We start from the raw sequence: 25,188 nt of genomic DNA, 5'->3' as shown, positions 1-25,188 counted from the left end.
ATAGCTACAGTATTTAGAGTCTAGTGGAGAAGTACTGTTTATCCTCTCCTCTTTTCTCTTCTTGTATATGAAATACAAATATATGAATAGATTTGTGTGTGTGTATGACTTACTACTACTCTTGTGTGTGTATGACTTATTATTACTCTTGTGTCTTTCTAAACATTCTCAATGCGTTATCAGCACGACTCTCTTCTATACACAATTTTTTGCTCTAGTCTTTGACTCTTCAAACCTGTTGCTACCGTTTCTCAGTGTCTGCCTCATGATCTTGTTCTTCTTATTGGCCCCTCACACATTAGCTTGCTTAGAGCACTTGTTCCACTCTTTGCCCTGCTTGCTTAGAATATTTGATCCAGCCTAACTCTACCCCAGCTTGCTCCTTGCTCCGTGCTCCGTCCCGCCCCTGCTGCCGTCGAACAGCCATCGAGCTGCTGCCAAACCCGCCATTGCCGCCGCTGCCACCCTATTGCCGTTGACGCTGCCGCCCGCTACCGTCGCCCGTCGTTGCTATCCATCGTTGTCGCCCACCATTGCCCATCACTACCCGCCGCTGCCACCCTATCGTCCTACTACTGCCACCTTACAACTACTTGTTGCACCATCTTATTGCTATTTATTTATAATGAGTACTTCAACATCTTCAACTGCTTCTACTATGGTTCCAACTATTACCAGTACATCCCAACATTTTTAAGCTCTTTTATTTCCACCATTGATTGTGGATGGAAACAATTATCTATTATGGAAAAAAATAGCAAAAACAAATTTATTTGTAGAACAACTCTCGGATGCCATTATGTTTGAAGAATCTCCTACAACAAGTATTTCTATATTTCATGCTATTCGTTGGAAAGCACTTCTTCTCCTTCGTCATCATCGTGTACCTGCATTACAACATCAATATTTGGAAATGGATCCTGCAGAACTTTGGAAGAATCTTAAATCTAGGTTTGATCATCAAAAAACCATTTTTCTTCCAAGTGCACGTCATAATTGGATACATTTATGTATCTTGGATTTTTCAAATTTAAATGCTTTCAATAGGAAAATGTATAGTATTGTCTCACACTTATGATTATGTGGACAAAGCATTTCTGAAGAAGAAATGATTGAGAAAACTCTCTATATATTTCCTCCTGTATCTGTTGTGCTTGCACAACAATACAAAAACATGAAATTTGAGAGTCATTCTGATCTCATGTCCTATCTACTTCTTACGGAGAAGCAAAATGAGCTACTCTTGCGCAATACAAAAGCTCGTCCTATTGGAACTATAGTTCCAGAATCTCATGCACTTAATATTTCAAAGTCTAAGAAGAAATTATATAAACATGGGAAACGTGCTCATAAGTATCAAGGTAGTCATAGTCAAGACCATTTCTATCCATATGGAAACGATAAATATTCTACTATTAATTATAGTAGAAAATAAAAATCAGAGATGCGTTCTTGCCATAAGTGCGGAATGATTGGACATTTAGTACATGCGTGCCGTACTTCAGAATATTTTATTAAAATATTCTAAGAAAATAAGAAATTGTGAGCTGAGGCTCGTGAAGTTTATACCATGGATGCGTTCATGGATTCAATTGGTGTTGATGACTTAGAAGCTTATATGAATGATAGAACCTCTAATGATGAATCAAATGATGCACTCATTGATTTTGCAACAACACATACTATCTTACAAGATAGATGATTTTTTATTAAAAAATCTTCAATTTGGCAAACTAAAAATATGATGACGATGGCTGGAACAAATGCGTTTTATTTCTAAGAGGGCACAGTGATGGTAAAATTACCTATGGATTCCATCATAAAATATAAACATGTGATGTTTGCACCCTGAGCACATCGGAGTCTGATCAGCTACCGAGATGTGCGTACTAATGGTTATCACCTCTCGACCGCCACTTTAAATAGAAAAGAGGTTTTGGTTCTTATAAAGAATCATAAAGTTGTTGAAAAAGCTTTTGCTACAGAAAATGGTTTATACTAAATTATGATTCGGCCTCCTATTATATTTAATTTTGCATCATCTATCTCAGAGAGTCGTGTTTCTCTCTGGCATGGACGATTGGGACATCCAGGATCCACATTATTTAGAAAGATCATTCCATGTATAACTGGGCATAATTTAAAGCTTGCAGATGTAGACTCTATGGAACAATGTTGTGCATGCGTGCAAGGTAAAATGATTACTCGACCTTCAATTTGAAAACTTCTACAAGAATTACCACCAATGCTTGAAAGATTGCATAGTGATATTTGTGGTCCTATTAATCCAATATCAAGACCATTTCGTTATTTTTTGGTCCTTGTTGATGCATCAAGTAAACAATCACATGTTTTATTATTATCAACTCAAAACATGGTGTTTGCCAATCTTATATCTATGCTTATTTGCTTTCGGGCACATTTTCCTGATTATCCTATAAAAACATTGCGTATGGATAATGTAAAAGAATTTGCATCAAAGTCTTTTGAAGACTATTGTACTGCAATAGGAATCGAGTTGACATATTAAGTTCTATATGAACATGCTCAAAATGGACTTGCAGAGTCATTTATAAAATGTATACAACTCATTATCCGACCACTCCTCCTTCATGCAAATCTATCTGCATCTATATGGAATCATGCAGTTTTACATACTAAAGCATTAATACGCCTCCGCCCTTCTTCTCTTAAATTTTTTTCACCACATGAGCTCATTTCGGGTCGTGTTCCAAATATATCTCACTTACAAGTATTTGGTTGCCATGCTTGGATTCCAGTACCAAAACCTCAATGGTGTACCATTGGAGCTCATCGACAAGAAGGCATATATGTTGGTTTTGATTCACCAAGCATTATTCGTATTATTGATCCATCAACTTTCACATTATTACGTGCATGTTTGCAAAATTGTCGTTTTGAAGAAACTGTATTCCCATCTCTTCAAGGAGGAGTATCCAATCAACAAAGAAATAAAGTATTTATATTTGAAGCACCAGAAACATTTACAATGAATCTCGATCCTAGGACATCTTTGGCAAAAACTGAAGTTGCTAAGTTTTTACATTTAAAACGGATCACGGATGAAACACCTAATGGCTTCAATGATGCACCTAGAATTACAAGAGTTCCTATTAATGAGGCTCAGAATGCACCTGCTTAGATTGCAATGCCATTGACTACAATTCCTCAAGTTATAACAACAACAGCTAAAAGAACTGATGGACTAGATAAGCAACCACGTAAGAAGAAAGCTATAAAATTAACTAATCTTGGTATCATTTCTCAAGAAATTGCCACTCATCTTGCAGGACTACCAATTCATGATGATATATCCATGCATAATGAATTTCAATTCTTATGAAAAATAATCTTGGAATTGGAAGGAATAAGAACAAGTTGAGTAAAGAATTATCTATTCTATATTGTGCTACAGATGATATTTGGGACAGACCATCTATTACGGTAGATGAATCATTTGCATATATGATTATAGAAGCCCTTTCTTATGAAGAAGACGATCCTGAACCTCAAACCATCGAAGAGGCGATTCGTTGCTCAGATTGGTTAAAATGGAAAACTGCTATTGAGGAGGAGTATGCCTCTTTGCATAAGAGAAAAGTCTTTGGTCCAATTGTAGACACTCTTATATCTTGCCCTGTGGGATATAAAATGATATTGATATGCAAGCAAGATGCTCAAGGCCAAATAACCCGCTATAAAGCTCGTCTTGTTGCTCAAGGATTTACTCAAAGATTTGACATTGATTATGAATCCACATATTCTCCAGTCATGAATTCAATTACATTTCGATATATTATTGGAATGATAGTTCATGCCACCCTTAAGATGCATCTGATGGATGTAGTAACTACATATTTATATGGTTCTCTTGATGCAAATTTTTATATGAAAGTTCCAGCTAGCTTAGAAACAGGAACTCCAAATCCACCCGCTCCATGAAAATATTGTGGTATTAAATTATGTAAGGCCTTGTATGGTTTAAAACAATCCGGACGAATGTGGTATCAACATCTTCGGGATTATTAAATTACAAATAATTTTATAAGTGATCCACTAATCCCTTGTTTGTTTATCAAACGAGATAAAACTCGTTTTGTGATCATCGCTATATATGTTGATGATCTTAACCTAGTGGGCACTACATCTGCATGTGTTACAGCTACTAACCTACTTATACGTGAATTTGAGATGAAAATGCTAGGAAAAACAACTTTCTATATTGGTCTTCAGATTATGCATCTAACAGATGGTAGCATTTTTCTCTACCAACTAACGTATATTAGACGAATCTTGCAAATATTTAATATGATTGATGCTTATCCATTGTCCACACCAATGGTTGGATGTGGTTGTGATGTTCATGATCCATACCGTCCATGCGAGGAAGAGGAGGAAATATTGGGAGACCAATATCCATACCTCGCAACGGTTGGAGCACTTTTATATTTAGCTACATCTACAAGACCAGATATTACATTTGCAGTTAGTGTTCTTGCAAGACATAGTGCACGTCCAACACTATGACATTGAAATGGCATCAAACATTTATTACATTATTTAAAAGGTAGTGAAGACTTCGGATTATACTACACAAAATCTGCAGATCCAAAATTGGTTGGATATTGTGATGCAAGATATAAATTTGATATTGCAACAGCTAAATCTCAAACAGGATATGTATTTTTAAGACATGGAGCTGCAATATCATGGAAATCAGTGAAACAAACAATAATTGCAACTTCATCCAACCATGCAGAAATTATTCCCTTACATGAAGCATCTCGAGAATATATTTGGTTGCGATCAATTGATAAATTCATTCAAACAACCTATGGATTTTCATATGATAATTCTCCAACTATCTTGCATGAAGATAATAGTGCTTGTATTGTACAGATGCAAGTTGGTTTCATTAAAGGCGATAGGACAAAGCATATTGATCCAAAGTATTTTATTTATACTCATGACTTGATTACTGATCAAGCACTTATAATTAAGAAAATTGAATCTACAAATAACCTTGCTGATCTCTTCACCAAAGCTCTCCCATTAAGCAACCATCGTCGACTTTCTTATGGCATTGGTATGCGGCGACTTGCTTTTCTTGAATAAGAAAGTTAATGAGCTCTTTAAATAATTAAAAAAAATGATATTGTACTCTTTTTCCTTCATCTATGGTTTTGTCCTTAAATAAAATAAGGTTTTCTTAGATAAGGTTTTAATGAGGCAATAATTGTTGATTTCGCAAGATCACAGAAAAGTATAGATCATAATTCTATAAAAATTTTATATTATGTAAATATTTTGATGAGCGAGGAGGAGTGTTGAGATCATTAAATGTAGCCGACGCTCTCCATAATATTTACTGTAGACTACAGTAATTACCATAGCTACAATATTTAGAATCTAGTAGAGAAGTACTATTTATCCTCTCCTCTTTTCTCTTCTTGTATATGAGACACAAATATATGAATAGATTTGTGTGTGTGTATGACTTACTATTACTCTTGTGCCATTCTAAACATTCTCAACAATAACCTAATAACAATCTGCTGTCTTCAACACCTAACTCCGACACGATTAAAAGGGGCTGGCGAAGATGGGCCCTTGCCTCCTCCGCTTCTAAGACTGCCCATTTTCATGACGCCATCTACTTTTCATCTGTTCCCATCTACGTTCATCCATATGGAGTTGTTTGAACCCAAGTTCCTTGCTTTGTAGCCATTCCAAAACCTCTCGCTTTTTATGTACTAAATAAATCCGGTTGTAATGTAGTTCAAAAAAAAGATAAATATACTTCTTGTATAAAACAGCTTAGGAAGTAAACTAGAGGCGACAAAAACCATCTTTAATTAGTTACATTTCTCATTGTTTTTATAAAAAGAGAAGCAAATGTGAAGGGATCAATTAGAGATCAAATTTTGCATATTGTTATTGTAGGGTACTAGGTTTAGAAGCTCCCAAACATAATTTTGAGTAAATCTTTTTCATGGCCAATAGCACGAGTTTCTCTCTCCATATATATATACATATATATATTGAATTTTTTAATGTGTCAGGCATTAAAATTACTTTTTTTTATGTATTTTTACTATTGAAAGTAAAAAAACAGATGATATTTTTTAAATGTGTGTTGATATGAAAAAAAGAAGTATATATTGACATACATTTGAAGTAGGATGGAATTCCATCAAAACCAAATTCATTTGATTCATTCCAAATAGAGTCAAACTAGATTAGAAAAGTCCAGAATATTTTTCCCGACTATATTTAACTTACAAGTAGCAACGAACAGTAAAAATTTACTTTAGAAATTACCTTATACAATCATTCCACATTATACTGCAGCAAACTATTATTATTTTATTATTTGTGGTGGTTGTACTCTTCAAGTCTACACACGATAACTTGGAAGATCACAACGAAAATAGAAAAAACAGAAAAAATAGTTGAGATGCAGCAACGATTGTTGATAACACCATGCTCTACCAAAATATACAGTAGCTGACATTCTAATCTTCAACTACAACCTCAAGCATCCCGAAATTGTGACTTCTAAAGGGTCTAATCTGTGTCATATAGAAGGTTATCTTTTGCTAAAAAAGGGTAGAAACAATGAAAAGCTCATACGATTCCAATTCCAAGCTCATAGGCGGGTAGTTTAAATGAGTGTGGTGCTCCAAGCTACAAATCATCCAACTGGTGCCCTTGATAGATAGTTTGCACAAGATGAGACAATCTGACTCTCAACAAGACGAAGGTTGCCACAAGTTGAAACGTATCACCAAAGACCCATAATCAACGAACTCAATTGGTCGTCAGATACCCACAAGTGAACAAGCTCTGCGATTTTGCAATCTGTCCATTTACAATGCTTCAACTTCCAGTTACTACTACGAATTGAATGTAATGTCGGGAAGACATTCCGAGTCCTGAGTGTACCTATCAAGACCGTTTAAGAATTAGTAAAACCCCTTTAGGGGTTCGTCTACCAGAAGGGACTGCTCTATATGAAGTAAAGAAAAAAAGAAAAAAAAAATCTCTTAAAACTGGATTGGTAAGAGTAGCTAAAGAACCAATCAAATGGGGTGCAACCTCCAGCATGAGAAGTGTGACATTCGAACGCCTTCACTATGCTGGAAACTCCAGTAATTCCGCGTTTCAGCTACAGCAGCACAGGAAAACATTGCCAATCCTTGACCGCTAAATTGCACGGCGCTTCATATCAGATGGTTGTCTGCTGCGAGAAAGCTTTTTGTAGCTCTTCAAGACAGGGAGAGAGAAAGAGAGCAAGAACTTCCCAAATGTGGGTACGCTAAAGAAACCTCAAGTAGCAATGTCCCAACCACTTATTGTGGGCTAAAACACATTTTGCACTCGCCTCCCTAGTAGCAGTTTGTGGTTGCGTGCCTCAACATAGAAACGAATTTGTTGTCAAGGGGTTTGATAAAAGCCCAAACAGCGAACCTTTAAACTCAGCAAGGGGTACTTCTATGACCTATCAATTAAATGAGAGCCTGCATGCCAGCTTGCTGCATCTCTCTTAGTTTCCACCGCGTATGAAATTCTCCACGATTCGTCTCCTCCGGACTCTCTTGTTGCATGGCCCAAGCATAAAACACAGTGTGAATGTCATCCTACAAAATGACAAGGCAGAATCAACCCAGGGTTCGTGTTGTATTACCTTGAGCACAAATATTCTACCCATACCAGACACACAATACAATAACCTCCAAATTTACGACCAAATAAAGCCTAAGCTGTAATGTTGACCACCGAAATTCGATACAAATCTTCTGCCTCATCACATTACGTGTTATATGAGAAAAGTTTAAAATAAAAGTTACAGAAGGAGCATGACATAGAGGAAGTTTTGGCGTACCCTAGCTCCCTCAATTATATTTCCATCCTTGTTCCGAGCGCAATGAATTTGCTGAGTTTGAAACTGCCACGAAGTAAAGTAATCAACGGCAATATAACATAGATGTGTTTCCTGAAGTCTCTTCGGGCAACAGTACGAAAAGACGTGGCATTCGAAGAATTGATGATTCCTCCGAATAAATTAAAAACACACAGCCAATAACCAAAAACCTTCCAAGTCATGTTTCACAAGTCAGATAAACTATGGGTAGCACCGTGGCAAACTGAACTAAAGAGAATACATACGTGATGTGAGTACTTACATTGATTATAATAATAGGTGCGTTTCCCAACAACTTGGTCTCCTTTATCTCAACATCAGAAATATGTAAAATCTGTGCACATGCGAAGAAACACAGACCTGTTGTTAAATTCATCTAGAAAGTTTGTTCTGTATCACGCAAGCAACATAATATGAAGGTTCTGTTGTACGCAATTATGATAGCAGCCATCAAAACGTGCCAGTGCACAAATCGGTGAAAGAAGCATACCTCATTATCCAAGAAGATTCCTTGACTCTCTAATGCCCTTCTCTCTGCTTGACATCGCTCTACCACCTCCCTACTACACTTCTTTCTCAAAGTGGCAAAATCACCCTGATACAAAAGAAACACTTGATTTGATAAATACACTGCGTAAGACAGTACGGTATAAAAGCATTGCTTTAAGCTATTTCCTACGAAAGAAGATCTTTACCTTAAGATAAGCTCGAAGTGTAGGTCGTATCTCTTCTTGAACTTCAGCAAGAAAATCTGAAAACGTAAATGATCTGCATCAAGCTCCAGTATTTCAGATTAGTAATCCAAGGAGCTAGCATGCATGTAGTGACAACCAAAGTGAGGCACAGAGAAGCAGGAGGCAATCTTCTTCCTCCCTCGAACAGTGTTGACTATGCAGGAGCTCATAAGAGTACAGAGTGGAGGCTCTAAGTGCATTTAGGGACTCCACAACAGAACAGAACAAAAGATTGCTAAGAACTCGGTACGTCATCAAGCTACAAGATACCTCTTCGCTACCTCGATAATACTTCCCATTACCGCTGAAAATGACAAAGGTACTGCCATTAATGCATGTTGCAAATCAAATCAATCGATGCAATTATAACAACAAGCAAGCCATGAGAATACTTACGGGTCATGACGACGGATCTCGCGCATAGCTACAGCAGTCGCTGTTTCACCAAAAATGGATTCATTTAAACTGCAGAAAACGTAAAACGCATCACCACATCATTCTCCCTTCTACACTAGGACACTATCTGACCTAATTCGATTGAGCATTGGTGTCAAATCAAAATTTATTGATTACTCAAGATCCAAGATACATCTTTAGAAGCGAGACAGGTTTTCGTAAGCTAGAAAGCGCAAAGGAACTCTAATTGTGTCTTTCAAAGCTTTAATAAATGCATTCATGCAGTAAGAACAGACCTTTCGCTGTTTAGTCTAGAGATATTGCAGTGACTAAGACACCACACCATAATAATAGATCCGTAATTACATCAAAAATTCTGGTAAGTGAATAAGAGCACTTACTCTTGAATTCTGTGAACTACAGGACTGTCGCTGGTCTCCCATCTTTCCCGAATGTCCTCGGCCAACTGAGAAAAATATGCGAAATAAGAATTCAGCTAAAATTATGAACATCGGTTGCTCTTCACGTACATAGCACACCAGTTCATAGATAGACTAAGAGTAAAAGTCTTGACAAGGATGAGCGTGCCACAGGTGAACCAGATCTTTAACCATTTACTATTTACACACCAAATTATACACACTATGACGCAATTACCCTGCTTGATTACAGTACGTCTAGATTTCGAATTCAAGTCAGATTATATTCGATAAAAGAATCTTAAACACCCTGAGCAAGGAGCTTACTTCTTGACCCTTGGTGACCACCGGATGGTCGGTGACAGTCTTGATTCGCTTGAAGGCTGGGTGTGATCTTGCCTATAAAAGGTCATCTGATTAGTCCATCTGCAACACTCAATTTCACAAACACCCTGAACAGTAGAAATGATCACATCACTGGAGAATCATCGAGGTCTCTCACCTTCTCTTTCAGAGTCTCCCATCTCTTCTCCCACCCAGTAGTCTTTTTAACAACCGGAACTATAGCGTTAACAGTGGTATTCTCAGGAGGAGCTTCACGCACACGAGCATCCTCTGAGGCAGAAGTATTAGGTTTCCTCCGTGGGGTGGTACTGGTCATCTCCTCTTTCAGAAAATTGTACCCTGTCCTCACAGAATCCACTAACTTGGCTTCTTTCATCTTGTGAACGACATTTCCTGCAGATGACGCAGCATTCCGAACTGAATCACTAACTTTCTTCAATAAAACCCTCGAAGTTGGAATACTGGAGGAAGAGGAAGACGAGGTTTCATTGGAACTCTGCGATGGCTGCTTCTCAGACTCTCCCGCTCTACTTGAAAAATGTAAAACGTCCAACATAGGCGACGATGACGCAGAGGGCACCAGCTCATAAAATTGAGGCAGCACTCTAATCCTGTCAATGACATGTTGCCCGGTCAGGCTTCTCCCAACACCAGGCGACACCAAGGAGGAGGAAGTCGAAGGGAGCCCATTCCCATGCAATAACAACAGTTTCCTCGTCAAGATGGTAGCCGCGGCTCCTCTACCATTCAAAGCCTTCCCCGTCCTTTGGGACAACTGCCGCAGCGCCATGGCAGCTGTTGCACCCAATCCCAACCCACAATTCCTCACAACGCACAAAGGTCGCTAACCATACAAAGCTGTAGAGGAATTGATTTTGGCAAGGATTGTGAAGACCTCAATGTGAGGAAAAAAGAATAAAGAAAAACACCAAACCCTAACCCTAATCACCAAAACCTTGTCCCTCCCATTATGTGATCGGGCTCCAGTGCAACTACAGTCCCTGCTGGACCCTGATTGCGCCTTAGGCCTCTGCGGTGAAGCGCGCGAACGGCTCCCTCCTCGAAACTTCCGAACTTAATCTCAATCCATCTTTCGCACCAGATTTGCCACGTGTCAATTTCGTCTCCTCTGATGAGGGTTTGTGATTGGATCATGGCCATGTATTTCATATTAGATAAGAATGAAATCGAATCACTCCATTATATGACTTTTGTTTTTTTGGACAACCCACTTTTAGATTAAAAATTACTTGGTTGGTATACATGGCTTCGAGAACCACTACACATTGTGTTCAATTGTTGAGCGGACAAAGGATTCTAGCAACATGATTGGTGAGAAAGGAAAAAAAAAAAAAAAAAAAAAAAAAAAACATTGACTCCTTGGCTTTCACACTAGAAGCAAATGGTCAATAGATGTTATAATTGAAAGTGCCTACATGGCAACGCTTTATGGCAGTTTTCAAGTTAAGGAGTTGTCTGCTTGACAAGAAATTGGGTTTGACAAGAAATTGACAATAAACTCAACTTACATTAATATTCAGTTGGTTAAAAACAAAACTGCATATTAGAAATTAAGATAGTGTGCATGTATACTCTAAATATAGCATCAACAATATTTTCTAAACCAACATTGTTTTGTGTTTATTCAAATCATGAAATTGTAGAAGTTATAAAATTCTAAAGTCTTTTGACATAATGGTTAAAAAGTATTCAAAACTTCAACTTGAGTTTGTTGCAGAAGTGTATTGTGCAATATATTAGTTCTATAACATGTAAAATCCAATTATTATTTTACAAATTAGAGCCTTAATTTGGAGCAAGATTGTTTACTTAGATGAATGAGGATCTTTATTTGTACATTAGATTGATACATTGACTTGAATGGAGTAATAATTGCATGCAAATGTTGTAGAATTTGATTTTCATTATCATATCAAAAGTCTTAATAATGATTATGATTTATTTAATATGTGGTTTTGTAGAAGTATTATTGGATGACATAAAAAATACTATTTGTGGATGATTTGTTGATATAGTGAATAGAAATACAATGAATATGCACAATATAAAGTTCTACAGTGCTACTTGATAACACTAATCTCTCTCTCTCTCTCTTGCTATATATATATATATATATAAAAACACATATACATGCACATGTTTTCTAATATTTGTTTTGAGAAAAAATATCATTATGTCACTTATAGGTTTAATTCTTACTTGCAACACCATTTAATCTTGTCAAATCATTTGTTACTAAATTAATTAGGATAATCTTTCTACTTTTAGTCTAAAATTAAACAATATCATAGTACCTAGTAAAATAAATGATTTATGTATATAAGTAAATACTTATGAATAGAAAATTATAAAAAATCAATATAACTATTCAAAAAAATTTATGTATTAATTTTGATGTTATAATTTTTATATTTATATTCTTAATTCATTAATTTATATACATTCTAAATTTAATTATAATTAAAATGCACCTATACATCTCTTTTGTAAATACATTTATATTCCACTTTAGATTCTTTGTTAAAATTCACTTGTAAAACTACTTTTTTCAAATAAAGTTTAGTACGTTGTTCCATACATCAACATGTTTCTTATAGCCATACTATTGATTGGTTCAAGATATTTAGTTGCATTTGAAGGTATTCAAAGATATTTTGAGTTGTATAATTTAATATGGTATCTGTATCATTAATAACTTATTGATGCTATAACAAGAGTATTTCTAATTTTAGTTTCCGACATTAATTTTTTTTACAATATATAAAACAAACTCAAGACATACAAGCAAGGATAGCAATTTTGTTATTAACTCATTTTCAGCTCCTAACATCTTTTACTTTATCAAATGAATAACTTGTCAATTTTCTTAGAGGTTGTGGAATAGATGGGTTATTTGTTACCATCTGTGCCTGCATACAGCTAACTAAAAACAAAATGGGAACTAAGAAATTTATGGTTTCATTTTTAGAATTTCCTTCTTTTTAAAAGACTTTGATTCACACTAGATTCTGCTATTCATGACCCATTTTTGTAAATGCTTGTCAACATTGTAAATTACTTCACAGTTTTCATAATTTATAGGATAATAAAATATCACTGTGAAATTTTCAAATGTTATTTAGGACATATTAACATGTGTAATGCTGTGTAAAACTTTTTCCCCAAATGACTGTAGGTTCTTAAAAAAACAAACACCTCTTTGTCAAGCATGCTTCATGTGATAGCCATAGTGGGTTGCTTGAAACACCTTGTTTGTTTTTTTTTGTTTTTCCTTCTTAGGACAAGGAGGTTCAAACTCTTGCACCAAAAGTATTCTTCAGTGTTGGTCAAAATCCACTCATTGAGATATGAGAAAGTTACGATTAATTATCCTATGTATTTTTGAAGGAGGTAATTCTCAAATTCAGCTCATGCATTCTCGTACTTACCATGTCAGATATTCAGCTCACACGATATGTGATATTCATGGGGTGTCCTTTATTGAACAGCAAAGCTTGCAAAACACAAAAAAAGATATCTCAGTTGCATGAGGCATTGAGTTGTATGCAATCAGTAAATGCTTTCAAAAGAGGACACCACATCTCAATCTTAACTTCTATTCCAATCCAATTCACAGATGAGTAATAGCCCAGAACTCACAAATCATGGAAAGAAAGGCAAAGTGCAGCAGATGTTTCCTTCTCTAACAATTGGGTAATTCTCATCCATGACAACACAGGATAATTAGACTTCCAACAGAGGGTTTTGGAGTAGAATGGTGCTTGATGAAACATTACTGTTGCACAGTTCTCTTATACAATGCATGCACAGATTGCTTTATGAAAACATATGTGACGATTCAATATCCAAGTGGTGAAATATGACAATATCAGAGGGCTCTATCAGAAGATCTACTAGTAAGTAAACACACTTCCTCTTTCTCAACACCCAAACCATTCACTTCGTAGCTTGCTGGTGCTCTCATAAGAAGGGTTCAGTAACTGATAAGAAACCTCGGCGTCAAGATTCTATGCTTCCCACATGCTGAAGACGTTGAGTGTAGCAGGGAAAACACAACCACAGTGAATTGTACACGAAAATGAAATACACTGGGACTCAAAATCAGTCGAGGAACGCAAGTTTTTTAAGAAGAGAGTGAGCTTGGCAACTGAACAACTAGCTCATCAAGTCACAGGTATGGGAGGGAGGCCGTGCACACTTTGTATCACCGTCCATGCCTCCTCGGAAGCTCAAGATGGCGCAGTATATCTGCTTGTATACTTCGTCCGGAGGTGGAACAGACGATACCTGCTCAGTTCAGAGCCAATGCTGAGCGTCGAGTGTGTGGGTGTGATGTGGATTGTGATGCAAACAGGAGATGGGGGAGATGGAGGGCACCTTTATTACGAGGTTTTGCTGGAGGTGGTTGTAGAACTGAACCACTGGCAGCGATTCTCGTTGGAATGTGTCGAAGCGCTTGAGAATGGTGGTCATGTTGTCGTCGCTGCGCCCGCTTGTCTCTCCTCTCTTTAACAACCTCTTCTCCATCTCCCCTTTAGGGCACTCTAAGAAGATCACCAATCTCGGTCTCCCGACCTGAGTGAGTTCATTGCACGACTTTGCTTAGATGCCTGCCTTTGCCTGGACAATGTGGATTTCTTCCTTGTTTTGTGGTTATTTGATTTGGTGGGTTACCTTGCGATTATTGTTACCTTCTCCTCGAATAGCTCTGCTTGGTCTATGGCACGAGGAAATCCGTCGACGAGGTAGCCGTTGGCCGTTGTCTTGCTCTCCTCCATGGCTTTCTTGATTAGGTTTAAGGTGATTTGGACAGGAACCAGCTTCCCGTCCTTCATTAGTTGCTCACACTCTCGCCCGAGTTCTGTTCCTTTCTTTACCTCTTCCCGTAGCAGATCACCTGATGATAAGTGTAGGAATCCGAAGTCCCGCACTATTCTGTCACATTGTGTTCCTTTCCCCGACCCCGGCCCACCTGCCGATTGTCATAACGTTCAGAGATCGTGAGAACATCCTTGAAGTTTTCAGAGTGGGTCAAGAATTAACTCCAATAAATGAAACTATGGGGGGATGCGATGAGATGTTACGCACCGAGGACGAAGACGATGGGCTTTGCTTCCTTGCACCGAAGTTTTTGACAATCTTCCTTGGAGTGACCCATTTGGAGTAACTTAGTGTGTCTTCAGGCTCTTCACCCAAATGGTTACCAATGCCGCAGGCGTAAGCAAGAAGAACTGGGTTTAGTTACTCTGACGTCGACGGCGCAACAACTCCACCAACCTTCGCCACATGAGAGTCACATTAATCTGACATTTTCATTCAACGTGAGCACAACTTGACAACTAATCCAGCATTGTAAAACTGAAGAACCATCTCACTCCACATCACTGATACAGAATTGATTAATTGCCTGAAAATCGACAATGCCCTCAAGTTGGGTTACATGATGCTCACCGCGCCCAATAATAGGTACAGACTCATCTCAAACTTTCTATGACAAAATGCCTTTTACTCAAACTTAGATAGAACACAAAGCGGACAGGAATAAAGTCAGTTATCAGCTGAATGTGATCTGTTATCAGCTGCAGCGCGATTTCGTATGATCATTTCAATGTGAAATAGTGGATGGCCACAGTGTGTTGCAGTGACGCGGTAAATGTCACGTGATTCGATACTCTCAGGACCTTGGTGAAAATTCGAAGCGATTTTGAAGGAAGCGGAACTCAGAACGTGCACAGTTCACAACGCGGTATGTCAAGACATGACTGTCTGGGACGAAAATTCATGTCAAGCTGTCTCTTGATCCTAATGGATGTGACCCTTCAAAGCACAGTGTCTGTGCATATGGTTTCAAAGCAACATCCATCCCTTGGGGAATTTGATAAAATTCTGTGTTGTGACCAGTCTGTAATGAGGATCTATGAAACTTGATAGTGATACGAACATTTACGATCCAAATGGCGTTCCCTTGTCGATAGCTGTTTCTACAGGCGGAAGACAGGAGATTCCAGTTTCATGTTTGTCTTGATACATATGGTTCAGTTAAGTGTTATTGAAGACTATCTAGGCTTCAAAAAAGTCTTACTAAAGTGAAGAAATGAGCAGCAAGGATGAAAGGGAGAAGGGTTGCAGGTCAGCTGTGTAGTGGTGATCAGCCTCACGTCAGAACAACACATCTCGATCACCGCCTGCATCGAAGTACGACCTCCGGTAACAATCCCATGTAGGATGGTGAACTTGACTCTGCTCTGAATCCCGTATGTCGCCAATTGTGAATTCCTTCGTCCTCTTTGTGACAGTTTACATGTCTGCCAAGACGATCAGTGGCCCGATCATCCAGAACTCCGCCAGGTGCCTCGTCGTGTGTGAGTTCTCTGCTCTGAATGTAGATCCAATTGCATACATTGCTTGGTGCAAATGCGAAATTATGTACTTGTAGCTGTCCCGACACTGTCAAATATATTATGGTCGAGGAAAAAATCTCGCAGTATAGTCGATCTCTCCACCTCCTTTCCTGGGTGGCCTGGACTTCAAGCTGACTCTAGCCTCCAATTCTGCAGCGTAGTCTTGGGCCTTCATCAAAGCCTGCACTTACCATGATTCACATATATCATGAGAAATACATGTGTCGAAAAAAAAGAAAAAGTCTGGAAACATCAGAAAGGGGTTGTAGTTCATGGGTCCAGGGGTTCAGAGCTGAGGGAGAAATCGTGCTTGTTGTTTGCTAGGTAAATTTCACCGTCTTCATTAAAGGCTCGAAATAGGTGTGACGACGGAAACGGGAGGTGACGATGACGTGAACTGTGGGAAGGATTACGTGAGGTTAATGCGTCATTAGTTGTTTGTTAGACCTCTGTTTAAAAAATATGAAGTTTATATCGATCATGTATGAAAAGGCTGCTGTGGATCGTTCGAAGCTATTGGCATCGACGCCATTCGTCCGTATCACGTATTCAGAAACTTTTGAGATTTGGAGAAGGTAAGGCTTTTACGCCTTGGTATTATAAACACCAAGTTGTTGTCTTTTTGCTTTTGAACATGTAACTACCAACTACAAGCGAGAAGATTCATGAACACCGCGTTATCACTGGAGAGACGTATCTGAATTGATGTGGCTTTTTTTGTTTACTTCATTCGATGGCATTCTTCTTTGTCAATATTTAGATGGTATGACTAGGCTAAGTGTTTCCTCTAACTCAAAATGATACTGAGAGGAGGCTTGATGGCAAGGTAGAGTGGGGAAATGATCTTGCATCCAAGCATGAAAGGTAATCTAAACATACAGTTTGTGGATTAGCTGAAGAGTTTTTATCATGTTAATTGAAGCTAAAACAACATTGAATGCCACGGTTTCTTGTGTGTCCCTTAGTCTCCTTTTCATCTAGAACGACAAATACTTTCCAGTTGTATAGAAGAAGCAAGTACTTGTGTACAACTACTGAAATAACTGGACCGAGTATGTTGGAGAGCTCTAAGGTGGAAGTCAGAGGGAATCATGTCTGGATGCTTGGGATTAGTTGGCACTATTAGATGATAAGTGGTACAAAAGACATGAGACAGATAGTCGTTTCTAAATGGCAAGGCAGAATCAGGTCGCTGATGTTAAATGTCCTTGAATTGGGTTCCAAGTTTCCCCTTAGTTCTATTTCATGGAGGAACAACAAGTAGGATTTGGTGTATTAATGCTCAAGTTGAAGGGGATCTTCATGCTTCTCTAGCCTGATGAGTGGTGTATTAACTTGAGGCAACACTGAACAGTGAAGCATGTTGAGTTTGGCCTTGGTTTTGATCTCATGGTTCCCTTTGCTGCAGGGTTAGCCAATATCAAAGATGCAATTTCATTTCCCAGATACCCATGTAAGGCAGAGCTTTACCATTAGCAAACTTCTGTTTGTTGATTGTTTTGCTGATACAATTGGATTCAACTGTGGATTAGGCAAAACTGCATTCACTGCCTCATGGCAATTGTTTGATCTGTAGTGAACATGCATGTGCTCATGTGGAGTTATTTGTGACAGTGTATCTCAACATTGTTATACATGTCAAACCATTAGATTCAATTATTACTAAGCTGCAAAGATTGGGAATGGGTTGGAGAATCAATCTAACAGAAGTTGAAAACATATGAGGTAGTACACCAGGTAAAAATCCTTGAAAAGATGAAACATGCAAGTTATATTATGAAGTATATGGTCACATCTTGCTGGGGGTGGAGCCCATACCATGCCCACCCTTGCATAGATTGAAGCTCCACTATATCTTTGTTCATTTAAAGATTATCTCCTTATCCCATTATCCACTACCCTGTTGTCCTTTTTTATGTTTTCCATACTAATGTTTGTCTTGAGGTGAGGGCAATAATGAAAACAATTATTGAAAAGTAACAGTACTAATTCAAATACTAAGATATTAGAGTTTTATAAGATACTACTTAAAGCATTGATGACAATGTCCAATGTGCATTTTTGATGCCGATGTTGCAAATTATTTACATCTAATAAAATAATCAATTTTTAAATAGTAGCTTAAGCTATGACTTACTCAATTAACTTTTATGAATATACCTTTATGCTGAATTTTTGCAAAGCATTTGCAAATGATACTATGTGAAGTGCAACCTAAAATTGAAGAATTGCTTACATGTAATGATTGGATAAAGATGAAGAATATTTGAACATGACTCAAATTCATCTTTATCATCAGAGTAACAAAATTATTTTTTTCACTAATTTTATGATTCAATTAAATAAAAATAAACATCAATGACTACCATGACACCATTCACAAATATGCAACTTTTTAAACTTCCCTAACAATTTCTTTTCATTTCACAAAACTCACTTCTTTCAATTGTATCAAATTTATATCGAAGCACATGTTTCACGATCTATTTCAAATTGTAATAAGCTTATTCATTTTGACCATCCAATTTCAACTAATAGCAACAATAATGATATACTTTCAACATTAAGCATTCCGCAACAAACTTCACAAGCATTAAAACCCACAACTCAAAATTCAAATTTTGCATCACAGATGTGTGTGTTTTTATGAGCTCAAACCCCAAGAAAAACTCGAAAAAACACACACCATCCACAACCAAAGAACACGAAACAATACGAATTAATCACAATAATTTATGAAGGCTTCACCTCTTGGCTTCCCTCATTCTACCCAGATATGCTTGTGATCGGCGCCGTTGCGCGTGAGCATTGAAGCTCCGATCGAGAGCCGAAACCAAATTTTGCTTGCGTTTCGAGGCTTCAATTCGAGATATTGAAGCACGAATTGGTGCGGCGGAGTTTGGTTGTGCATCGGTGCAATGGGGTGGTAGCATTTCCTTGTATCGTAGCAGTAGTTGTTGTTGTTGATGTTGCTGTTGTCGATGGGTTTGTGAGAAGATGGGTTGTTGGAGGAGGAAGAAGATGTTTGTGGGTTTGTAGAATTTGGGGTTTTGAGGGTCTACGAGTTTGAGATTGTTAAGAAGCTGTGCAGTTTTGCATTGGTTTTTTTGTTTTTTTGTTTTTGTTTTTGTTTTTTTTTTTTTCGCTGAGAGTTGGGATGATGAAGGGTGTTGCGGGTTTATAGTATTTTGGAGAGCGTTGAGGGGATGAGGTGGGAGGAGAGAAAGCTATGGCGAGGAGGTTGGTGAGAGGCAGAAGCAGAGTGCTGCTCTCCGACTCCTCGGACGAGGATTCCTCAGACAACATCGACGTGGTCGTGAAGCACGTTGTCGCGGAGGGCAATGCTGCGGCCCCGGCCTTAGTTGCTCCCCCGGGGATTGATTCCATGGTGTTAGAGGACGAGATCGAGGACGATGACATTTCCGTGGAAGAGGATGAGCCTCCCGTGACCATCTTCCCGCTCGCGGAGCCGTTCACTCCTGCTGTGAGTAGGGTTCCTCGACAGGAGAACATGAACAGAAACAGCGACGACGGGTTGGGTAATCCTCTCCACCAGCTGCTTCAGAAACGGGGAATTCGTGTGCATTCTGAATGGCTCGCTTCGTTTGTTCGGGAGATGGAGACTGCCCAACCAGGGTTTAGCACTTTCGGAGTAGAAAAGCAGGGCGAGTTTGCTTTCTCGCATTTGCTTGTCGCCGATTTCAATGAAGTTGGCGCAGGTTGTTTGCCTAATTCCTTCGGGAGTCTTCATGCAACTGAGCTCTCTGGACCATTTATTCTTCAGGTGACTCCTTCCCTCTCCTTCCTTCGTCAGGATTACAATGTTGGCAACGTGGATAATTTATTCGTCACCTTCCCTCTCATTTGTTAAGAGGTAACTGTTCATTTTTTGGTGAGCAGCTCTACATTATGCATTTTAAACTCTAAAACCCTTAGATCGTACTGATACTTTGTTTACCAAATGATGTGTGCTTTCAGGACACATTATCAATTTTTAGCTTGGTCATGCCATTCTTTGAAAGTCTTGGGTATCAATCTGGTTTGAGACCAACTTGAATTTAATCGCAACTATAAATTGAAAGATCTGAGATTGTGTGGGACTCTCTATCCCCTTCCCAGGTGGATGAGATAAGTGATATCGGTGCTCCTTTGAGAGAGAGATATCAGCAGCGGGGTCCAATGCCGACCAGGTGCCTGAAGCTTTCCATGACAGACGGCGTGCAGCGTGTCATTGGAATCGAGTATCAACCAATCGCCGCTCTTCATAACCTATTTCCTGCTGGGTTGAAGGTCCGTGGCCATCTGTTATGAAAGCTGCAATGTCTGAATGGCCCTTCGCTTTTCCTCTCGTGGACCACATGTGCAATTAATCTGATTTTTAAGTAACAATTGCCAAATAATGTATTGATCCTTCAATCAAATTGCTTAAAGAGTGGCTGGTTTTAATTTATTTGCCTCTGCACATGTTGACATAGATCTGTGTGAGACATGTGTTTGTACGACGCGGTGTTTTCCTCCTAAGCTGCGATAGCGTGGAAGTCGTAGGAGGTCTTGTACCGCGTTTAGAGGAAGCACGTCAACGTGCAGTGCATGAAATTAATAAACCGGCTCGGGGCAGTCGGTATGCTCTATCCTACAGCCCCTCATATCTGTTGCACTTTCTATTGGTTGTACATGACACTTCCATCTGTTCAATTTTAAAACATCCATTTATTGTTATGTCCTTACTAATGTCTTACATACACTAGGTCATAGAACGAAGCTGTTATCCTCGTAGAACTTTGAATACTACGTTTTCTCTTAAATATGAATGGCCTTTCTGTGCTGACCTTAATCATATAACATGTGTTGTCTAGTAGCTAGCTATTTTGTAATGCACAGAGAGCTACTTTCTGAGAGTATCGGAAATGGAATTGTCGCTGACCTAATCCCTTGTAGCAGACACCGTAGAGGGCAGCCTGGGGACCGTTCCCTGGCCGAAAGGGCGACTGCTGCGGCTTGGGTCAGAAACACGGATGAGACTAATCCTGCTAATCCTACAGCTGCACTGAATGCGCGGGGAAATTCTCGTGGGCACTCTATGGAATCCATGCAGCCAACTGCAGCTAGTGAGCTTTTACTTCCAGCTGTATTGCTTTTACAAAATGGCAGGGCTATCACCATTCTTTGTTGCATTTAGAGTTCACACGGAAGCACAAGTCCCTCACTCGCTATTTTTTAGCAACTTAATAATTATAATAATACATATTTTTTGTTTATTGTATAATTCAGGTATTTTTCAGTCGTTTGTTGCTCAGGACCAGCCAGCCCATGAGCCTCGAGCAACACCTGTTCTTGATCTCGATACAAACATAGGGCAAAGTATACATGCCGCTCGCACCGAAACCAGGTCAAATTTTTCGGTGCAGCAAACAACTTCTGCCGTAGGCCCACTTCTCACTGAGACCAGGATAAGTGCCGCAGTGCAACAAGAACCTGCTGCTGTTGATCTTACGCATACTGAGACCAGGTTAAATGTGTCAGTGCAACAAGCAACTTCTTCTGTACATAACCTTGAGGTAAAGAGAAGGCAGACTACATTACCTTGGCTTCAGACACCTGCGAACGACACAGTGGTTTGTGAAGGCAGTCCTCCTAAAATCTCAACAAGCACATTTGGATCTTCGTGCACACAGCAGCGGGTTGTAGAGCAGACCACCACACATGATTCTCTTGCTCAAGCTCCTGGTGCTGGTATGTCTTTTTTTCTTATTCTCCTGTGTGGAGGAGTAAGAATCTTCAGGGGGCTTTCAGTGCTGGAAGCCTGCTTAGCAGCCCATGTACAGAGTTATTTTTTAATCACTCGGAATTCTTTTCGCGTAGGAACTTTGTGGTGATGGATCGCTTCATAATTTTCAGATGAGCACTGACCATCTCATCTCTGCTAGTGCACATCACAATGTTAGTTCTGCCAAGATGACACGCGGGCAACTGTGTTCAGAAGGACTTGAATCAAGCTGTAGATATTTCTGGAGAGTAAGACTGCCCTGATAAATGTTTCCGCTAGTCACGCAGGTATACAGACTCCCATGAACTTGGATAGTGATGATGATGATTTTGATTTTGAGAGTGTCCCGGCCACTTCACAGAGGCATCAAACTCCTTCATTTAGTGAAGAACCTTTCACCTATCTGGCCTTCCTAAAAGAAAGGCTATCTGCAGGACCTGGATATAATGCTGCCGTTGGCAAAATCAAGGTATTCCCTTTTGACGCACATTCCTTATCTTAGACCTTAGCAGCTGTATTTCAACCGTCTTGTTTTAGCATTTGCTTTCTACTCACATAAGCGCGAGTGTTAATGATTATAAAATCTTGTCTTTCTGAATAAGTTGCTGGGAGTTCCCATGATGCGACTCGCAACTACAGTGCAGCTTTGTACACTGATTTTTGTTAATCGGTATAATCTGGAAAGAAGAGACCAACTCTTCATTCTAAATGTAACGTGTTCCTGCAAAATCAACATATCTACACCACAAATCGTACACAAACACCGTTGCAAACTATAGTATTGTTCGAAACGGGGCGGAGAACTGATACGCACACTGGTTGCTTGCAGTGTGTTCTGACAGGTGTAAAAGATTTCAAATTCAAAGACTCTGAAGAATTTGCACTGATCGTACATGTGGATGATGGTAGCCTTGTAACCGAGGCTCTCATCCACCATGAGGTCAGGACCAGCATCGTGTCTTTGTGTTGTTCACTTCAAATCAAGATAGTTGATTGTGCTATTGCTCAAATTTACAGTCTTATAAACTATAACATGTTAAGTATGCACAAGCAATATTGGTATTTTCTCATGTATCATTGATAGTTTGATCCAGTGTTTCTTTCGAAGTGCCCTCCAATGGTCACTACTGATTTCTGTGAGTACAAAGCAAATGCTAAAACAAGGCGGTTGAAATACAGCTGCTAAGGTCTAAGATAAGGAATGTGCGTCAAAAGGGAATACCTTCGCAGAGCTGCCTGCGTGGACCTATTCAAATTTTGAACTTAATGCAGTGTCTCACAAGCGGGCACTCATCTTGTCACATGTTACAGGTAGTGCAGAAGATGGTTGGATTTTCCCCTAAAGAAGTGAACAGAGCTCTAGCTAGTTCAAACCCTCAGGATGTTCGAGAGATGAAGAGCAATATGAAGCGGTTTCAGGCTTTCTTGAAAAAATTTGAGGTTAGACATCGTTTCTAAGCTTGCTCTGGTCAAATCTACTAATTTTTGGTCGAAAATCGGGGTTGCTGATACAGATGAACTGCACTGGCTATTGTGAGCTTAGAAGCTGACGCTGTAAAGGCGTGATGATGCTAACAGATTAATTTTAAGTTCTTGCGTACATTTATGTTTATTTTCATGGTTGATTGGGCGCAGGGCTTGGCGTACGTTCAATACAAACAAATATTGGACCTACCTGTGATTTCGCACATGGAAGAGGGCGTGAAAGAAGGGGATTTAACTGCATTGCTGGCTCGGGTTGGCAAAGACACGTCTTTTAGGCAGCATGATAGTAGAATAAAGTCAGAGTTCATTGATGTATCACCTTAAACCTTCCATTAACTAGTTATTGTTATTGCAATTGCAACAACTAACCTTTGTTATGGACTGCTCAAACCCAGCGTAGTTTATAACAAACTAGTATATCTTGATTGAAGTCAATGACATCTGGTGAATCGATTATTTTTGTCCTCATAAATACCCAAGTGGTTAATTTCTACTTTTTGTTTTGCTCTCAAATAACTGTAGAAATTGTATCGAGTTATTCGTCCACTCTACATTTGAAGCTTACCCTTATGATCAGATTTATCGTACTTCTAATTACCCCGATGGGTTTCACAGCAGTACCGGAAAACTTATCTTTGTTCTGCTCTGTAGTCAGAGCATAGAAAGTAAAGGAAAATTAGACAGAAATTTCTGTGGATGGTTGGTGCTCCTAAATACCAGTCGAGGTGCCAATCCACCGGTCAGTAGAATTTCACTGCAGCTTCTATTTTCTCAGATTGCTCACAGCTTATATATACCAGTTTGATGTATATTCCATAACTCTTGATCTATGTAGAAGGTGAAGTAAGGTACCTTTCATGTCTTGAGTTAAGCCTGAACAGAAGTATAATACGTTTTGCATTGCCAAAACAATGACCGTGCTTAACACCAAAAATTATTACGTTTAGAAAGAACTGCAATGAATCTCAGGGCAATGAAGTTGCTTACCCCAGACCTCATCTTATGTCATCTAAATTTTCTCAGGTGTGTCCCGTAATCGTAGCACACATAATGGACTCAGCATTACCGATTGTTTGCAGTTTCTATGGACAAAAGGACCAGCGGAAGTTTAAAGATTAACTGTTTGGTAAGGAGATGTAGACGATGGTTTGATGTCTTTTAAAAGAATGAATACCCCAGATGAATATATGAGATGGTGTTTAAAGACTAAAGTATTTAATTACTCTTTAACCCATTTCATATCAGATAACCAGATGTTTGGTGAGAATGTACAGGTTATAATGGCGCTAGAAAAGAAAAGAAAAGATAAAGAAAGCAATTGTGTGCTTCACTCGTACTAAAATATATTCAAAATATTTTTATTAAGAAAAACTAGTTATACATATTTTCAAATGAATAATGTTTGACCGTTGGATTTTTTTCGGGTAAAACTTACTAATTAGATGGTATTGATAATCATTTATGATAGTTGTGAAAACCCCATGTAGCTCTCGATGACAACTCCCGTCATTTTCAATTAGTCGGCATTGATGCTTTTAGTTGTCATTTTGGAAAGTCTTTGCTGATAATATGTTCATAAGGGACGATTTAATACTTAATGATATAACATTTACTTTTTCTTTCTCCATAGTACAGTTTAAATATTGACCAAAGATCCGGGGAAATGGGTTGAGTT

At 38.7% G+C, this 25,188-nt stretch overlaps 3 protein-coding genes and 1 long non-coding RNA gene across 10 annotated transcripts; 2 read left to right on the top strand and 2 right to left on the bottom strand.

The window, feature by feature from the left end:
• Positions 1-6,847: 6,847 nt before the first annotated feature.
• On the bottom strand, positions 6,848-10,827 carry LOC112280771 (mitochondrial import inner membrane translocase subunit TIM44-2). The gene is made up of 9 exons (XM_024516580.2): positions 9,997-10,827; positions 9,822-9,893; positions 9,477-9,541; positions 9,076-9,144; positions 8,641-8,713; positions 8,436-8,540; positions 8,208-8,279; positions 7,907-7,969; positions 6,848-7,661 (listed from the first exon to the last, which is right to left on the bottom strand). The coding sequence occupies exons 1-9, from the start codon at positions 10,627-10,629 to the stop codon at positions 7,530-7,532; spliced, it is 1,284 nt and encodes a 427-aa protein (XP_024372348.1). The 5' UTR covers positions 10,630-10,827; the 3' UTR covers positions 6,848-7,529.
• Positions 10,828-12,885: 2,058 nt separating this feature from the next.
• Positions 12,886-15,633, bottom strand: LOC112281119 (uncharacterized). Of its 7 annotated transcripts, XM_090249847.1 has the most exons (6): positions 14,949-15,586; positions 14,552-14,832; positions 14,238-14,435; positions 14,059-14,147; positions 13,289-13,353; positions 12,886-13,174 (listed from the first exon to the last, which is right to left on the bottom strand). In XM_090249847.1, exons 1-5 carry the CDS (start codon positions 15,016-15,018, stop codon positions 13,338-13,340), a joined length of 654 nt encoding a protein of 217 aa, XP_090105973.1. In that variant the 5' UTR covers positions 15,019-15,586; the 3' UTR covers positions 12,886-13,174; positions 13,289-13,337. The 7 variants fall into 7 exon arrangements, with proteins under 7 accessions (XP_090105973.1, XP_073389915.1, XP_090105974.1 ...); XM_073533814.2 differs by having other exon boundaries at positions 12,886-13,353; XM_090249848.1 differs by lacking the exon at positions 14,059-14,147.
• Positions 15,606-18,149, top strand: LOC149989407 (uncharacterized). Its single transcript, XR_016502654.1, has 3 exons — positions 15,606-16,067; positions 17,670-17,714; positions 17,876-18,149. It is a non-coding gene; the product is annotated as an uncharacterized LOC149989407 (long non-coding RNA).
• A 742-nt stretch (positions 18,150-18,891) lies between these two features.
• Positions 18,892-23,890, top strand: LOC112281843 (recQ-mediated genome instability protein 1). The gene is made up of 9 exons (XM_024518785.3): positions 18,892-20,045; positions 20,381-20,551; positions 20,737-20,882; positions 21,203-21,369; positions 21,533-21,994; positions 22,316-22,497; positions 22,858-22,968; positions 23,340-23,468; positions 23,664-23,890. The coding sequence occupies exons 1-9, from the start codon at positions 19,491-19,493 to the stop codon at positions 23,835-23,837; spliced, it is 2,097 nt and encodes a 698-aa protein (XP_024374553.1). The 5' UTR covers positions 18,892-19,490; the 3' UTR covers positions 23,838-23,890.
• The last annotated feature ends 1,298 nt before the right edge of the window (positions 23,891-25,188 follow it).

Source organism: Physcomitrium patens, chromosome 4 (assembly GCF_059467195.1).
Source record: "Physcomitrium patens ecotype Gransden chromosome 4, ASM5946719v1, whole genome shotgun sequence".
In the NCBI taxonomy this organism is placed as follows: domain Eukaryota; kingdom Viridiplantae; phylum Streptophyta; class Bryopsida; order Funariales; family Funariaceae; genus Physcomitrium; species Physcomitrium patens.
The sequence above is the reverse complement of the archived record's forward strand: the minus strand, read 5'-3'. Positions and strand labels throughout refer to the sequence as shown.